This window comes from Diaphorina citri, unplaced genomic scaffold (assembly GCF_000475195.1).
Source record: "Diaphorina citri unplaced genomic scaffold, Diaci psyllid genome assembly version 1.1 scaffold696, whole genome shotgun sequence".
Lineage (NCBI taxonomy): Eukaryota > Metazoa > Arthropoda > Insecta > Hemiptera > Psyllidae > Diaphorina > Diaphorina citri.
Window position 1 is genome coordinate 36,449 of NW_007378129.1, and position 4,993 is coordinate 41,441.

At 39.0% G+C, this 4,993-nt stretch overlaps 1 protein-coding gene across 1 annotated transcript in view; it reads right to left on the reverse strand.

The window, feature by feature from the left end:
- The window catches only part of LOC103511288 (discoidin domain-containing receptor 2-like), a 63,882-nt gene that overhangs the window by 26,066 nt on the left and 32,823 nt on the right, over positions 1-4,993 (reverse strand). The window contains exon 4 of the mRNA XM_026825097.1: positions 3,842-4,045. Coding sequence (XP_026680898.1) covers positions 3,842-4,045 — 204 coding nt within the window. The remainder of the gene's footprint in view (positions 1-3,841; positions 4,046-4,993) is intronic.

Below are 4,993 nucleotides of genomic sequence, written 5' to 3' on the forward strand. Positions count from 1 at the left end.
GAAACATGAAAAGTATTTCCATTTGAATGTCTTTCTACAGTCGACTTTAAGAAGTTGGGTAATTCAGTTCAAAGTCTTGCTGCAGTCAACAGCAAGAAATATGTATACCTAAATATAGGTACAGATGGGTATAAAGTATAAACGGTACCAGAAATAGAAGCTGTACATAAATGAGGTAAAAGTAATGCTTGAAATGTAAGAGAATACATCAATATTGGAAATAATGTAAATGAAGTCTAAGTAGCAACCAGTGCTGGAGGAGGCTTTATGATTTACAGAAGAAGAACAAGTTACTCTTGTAGCCAGGTTGTGGATTCGAGTCTTACCCGGCTCCCGGCTGGTCAAGCTTTATCTAATCCAGTAACTATACTTTTTCTTTAACGAGAGACACTCAATTTACATACATGATACATTTTTGTTCTTTCTTCTCCTAAGCTAAGATCTGAACTTTTAGTGGAGAGTGTCAGACACTCCCCACTAGTGTCTGACACTCCCCACTAAAAGTTCAGATCTTAGCTTAGGAGGAGAACAAAGATGTATTATGTATGTAAATTTATTCAAATAAAGAAATATGAAGTATATTTATCAATCGATCAAACCCTCTTTCGGGCTCCTTAGATAACAATAAAATAGGCTACTGACTGTCAGGACAGCGATTTTACTAATTTGCTAGGTAGGTAAGTAGCTAATATTTTTCTCATTCGTTAGGTAGTTAATTGGTTAGGTAAGTTAAGGACCAAGTTAAAATTTTCCCTGAAATCCGTCACTGAAAGACTCGAGGTATCTTTTTCTTTGGAATTGTAATAAAATCCCTAATTGCCCCCTCCCTCTCCTCCCCTCCTGCCCTGTACCTCATCAGCAGTTCAAAGCTATCTCTCTCTCTCTCTCTCTCTCTCTGGCAAAGTCACTCTGTAGTTCTCTTTCCCTCGCTCTTTCCATACCTAATTGATACAAAAATATAGAAAGGCTCTAGAGGAGAATTTTCAATGAGAAAGGAAGAGGGGGAGAGAAAGGGAGAGAGAAAGAGGAAGTGGGGAGGAGAGAGAGGGAGAAAGAGGGTGAGGGGAAAAGGGAGGGAGAGAGAGGGAAACAAAATAAGCAGGGTAGAGAGAGAGAACGCATATTTGAGTATTTTGAGTACAGATTGGCAGTGGTAGAGAGAAGGAAAGAGAAAAAAGGGGGGGGAGAGAGAGAAGTTAATGACACAACATATAATTAGAGAGAGATGGGGTAATTTGAATACGATTAGAAGGAAAAGACTGAAAAGAGATAAAATAAGAGGGAGAGAGAGGTAAAACAATATTAAACACCTGAAAGGGAGGGAGGGAGAGAGAGCAAGATAAAGAGGAAGGAGGAAGAGAGAGAGAGAGAGAGAGAGAGAGAGAGAGAGAGGATCCTAATTATCGTTTTCCTATTAGAAGAGAAAATCAGATAGGTACCTACCTACCTACCTAGTAATAAAAATAATAATATTAGCAAGTACCTTTTTCTTAGTAATAATAATAATAATTTCAGTGACATTGGTGATAAGGAATTTCCTCGAGATTGCTGGAGCGTTTAGAAGTTTATACAAGGTGACTCAGTATACAACTCATAGATGTCCATTCCTCGGTAGGGATTATCCGAAAATTTCCAAACACCCTGTATAAGAATGAATAAATTTTCACTTGAAAACTTTTTCATCATCGCACCTCGGAATCGAGAGCAGCTTTCGCCGGCAGGCTCGAAACTTGGCGGGGTTCGAAACCCTGCCAAGATACAAATTTTTTAAACCTCTTCTGATATTTCCCATCCACATACGGATAGACTTGTCTCTCTCTCTCTCTCTCCCTCTCTTTCTTCCTTTTCTCTCTCTCTTTCTCTCTCTCTCTCTATTCCTCTCTATCTCTTTTCCTTTCTTTCTTTTTTCTTCTCTCTCTCTCCCTTTCTCTCTAGAATCGACACGAACCTCCAATTTCTGTTTTCAATATTTCAATTTCTTTTGGTCTTGTTTTTACCTCAATATTGTTTACATTTTAGGCATTATTCTTCTTTCTGGATATTAGGTACTTTTCATCGATCCACGTGAATTTTTCTTCCTCCCTCTTCATCGATCTTTTCTCCCTTACATCTCAGGAAAATAGCAGCAGCCTAGTAGTCTCCCTCCACCTTCATCCCCTCCTCCCTGCGATTTTTTTCCCTCAAGTCTCAAGGAACCAGCAGCAGCCTAGTCAGTAATCCCCTATTAATCCTCCCCTTGTATAAAAAATCCCTCAGGTGTACGTGCCCTGACAATTCTCGATCGACTTAATTTTTCCCGTGCGCTATTAATAATTTAAAAATCCATTAAGAAAACATTCCCCCCTCCGATTATTATCATTATGAGGAACGTACTTTCCTCAACCTCTCTACTGGGTGGATTGGAAAACACAAGTCGGTGTTTCCGTAGTATGAACCATATTAGGGGTGGAATTCACCGATATTTTTTCTTTTCTTATAAAGCCTTTTGAGCTAAAAAAGGTTGGTGAAACCCACCCTAGAGGGCCAAAATATCGATAAAGTATAATATCGATATTTTGGCCCTCTGGGGAGAATTTCACCAACCTTCTTTTCAGCCCCCAACAGCCTCTTAGTTAAACAGCCCTGTTAAGTCTATACAAATCAAATGGAACTCAAGAGGCTGTTAGCTCAAGGGCCTTTGAAGCATGACTTGCATTTTTCTATTGCTAGATTTTGATCTGGCATTTCTTGGGGGTGCAACACCTGTTGTTCTAAGCCACCCTGTAAGTAATTAGAACTAGAGCTTGTCATTATCACCCATGATTATATTATGAGCTAGGTAACTCATCATATTACTCATTGTGAGGGTGCAGCACCTGTTGTTCTAAGTCACCCTGTAAGTAATTAGAACTAGAGCTTGTCATTATCACCCATGATTATATTATGAGCTAGGTAACTCATCATATTACTCATTGTGATAATGTACCAGTGATATTCATAATTCTCCATTACTTCGTGTGCTATTAAACTTCGAGTTCTATTAATAGAATGGAAAAATTGTCTACCTCTATTTCCTACTTACCTACCTATATTTCGCTACCTTTCCGGCAAAATTGACGAAAGCACCGAACACCAACTCATTCTGCGAGAGAAGCGTAGAAGACGTCAGTGTGACGTCTCGTATGATTGGAGTGAGTAATGGTATTTTTTTTATGAATGCCTGATTTTTTTTTTTAGTTTCCTACTTATCTACCTATATTTTGCTACCTTTCCGGCAAATTGACGAAAGTACCGAACACCAACTCATTCTGCGTGAGAAGCGTATTTTTTATGAATGCCTGGAATTTTTTACTTATGCAATGTGCAATGCTAGTGTGAACGGATACTTTTGGTTCTTGGAATAATCCATCTTATTACAAATCCTTTCTTGCTTTGACCACGGGTTAATTAAAAAATAAAATCTTTATAAACAAAAAATACGAGAAATCCATCAGATAGCCGGAGCAAAAAATATTCAACTCAACAATCGAGTTTAATTGGACTAAAATTTTTTTACCAAAATCATACCTTTATTACGACTCTTAGCGTCCATCTTGAAATTATCAGCCCCGATCTGTCCGTCAGTCAGCTGCCCCAGTCCTCTTTTTTTTTACTTATGCAATGTGCAAGGCTAGTTTGAACGGATACTTTATGGTTCTTGGGATAATCCATCTTATTACAAATCCTTTCTTACTTTGACCACGGATTAATTAAAAAATAAAATCTTTACAAAAACACGAGAAACTCGTCAGATAGCCGGAGCCAAAAATATTCAACTCAACAATCGAGTTTAATTGGACTAAAAAAATCACCAAAATCATACCTTTATTACGACTCTTAGCGTCCATCTTGAAATTATCAGCCCCGATCTGTCCGTCAGTCAGCTGCCCCAGTCCTCCGGACAGCAGTCCATCTTCCACAACTCCATCGTAGGTTTTATCAGTCAGGTCGAGTGAAGAGGAGTGAGCCGAGTGCGAGTCGAAGGTCTTTACTTCCCCCTGCGGCATCGTGTAGCTCACCAGACCCTCTGCAAAGAAAGAACAAAAATCTATCAGTAATGTTTATATCCATTATTTAATATCATTATTTTATCTTTGTCACAATTTTTGCCACAAGCACATTTTTCAAAATCTGATTTTACCGAATCAATTATGAGTAACTTCATGTCATACAGGAACTTCATCCAGTCTGTTCTTCAGCATTTCCATGCATTTCTGATTTCCTATATCAGGGTTTTCCAACTAGCGGCCCGCGGGCCACGTGGCCCGCCAGACCATTTTTGTGGCCCGCGAAACTTTTAAGGATTTATACCTACTTGCCTAAATGTAAAAAAAAGAGTTTGGTTTGGAAAAATCTTCGAATTTTGAAATTCTAATATAATAAAATGCTCGCGTACGTACATATGTGGCCCGCGAAGTACCTCCCAATGTAGCATGTGGCCCGCATACACATGGAAGTTGGAAACCCCTGCCCTATATTATAACTCCCCCGGAGGGAACACGGGAACAGTACCCCCGGTGAAAAACTACAGCACTCGAAGCGTTCTACAATGATGCCATAGACCAGCCGTTCCCAATTTACCCTGTCGTCATGGACAACTAATAGGTATCTGTATCTGATAAAGTCCATTGCCGTCTATGGGCAACTATACCTGTAAAGTGCTTGAAAAAGGTTCATGGTTTATAGTTTTTCCTGGAGTTCTTTCTTTGGCGAAATACCGGAATAGCCTTAGTTAGGAAACGAGCTTTCGATAGAGTGATATTGATCTGTTTACTCAATTTTTCTGTACAAATGTAACAGAGCGAAGAGGAAACTTCTAGAATCAGAAAGAACCCTTTCTCGGTCTTTTGACTAAATTTTCGCTTAAAAAAAAAAAAAAATTGGTTCGGGTAGAAGAAAAATCGGTTTATACGAGCTGAATAGTAACCTAGTAAGTTTTGGTACGTGGATTCTCAAGTTGGACACCGCTACGCCA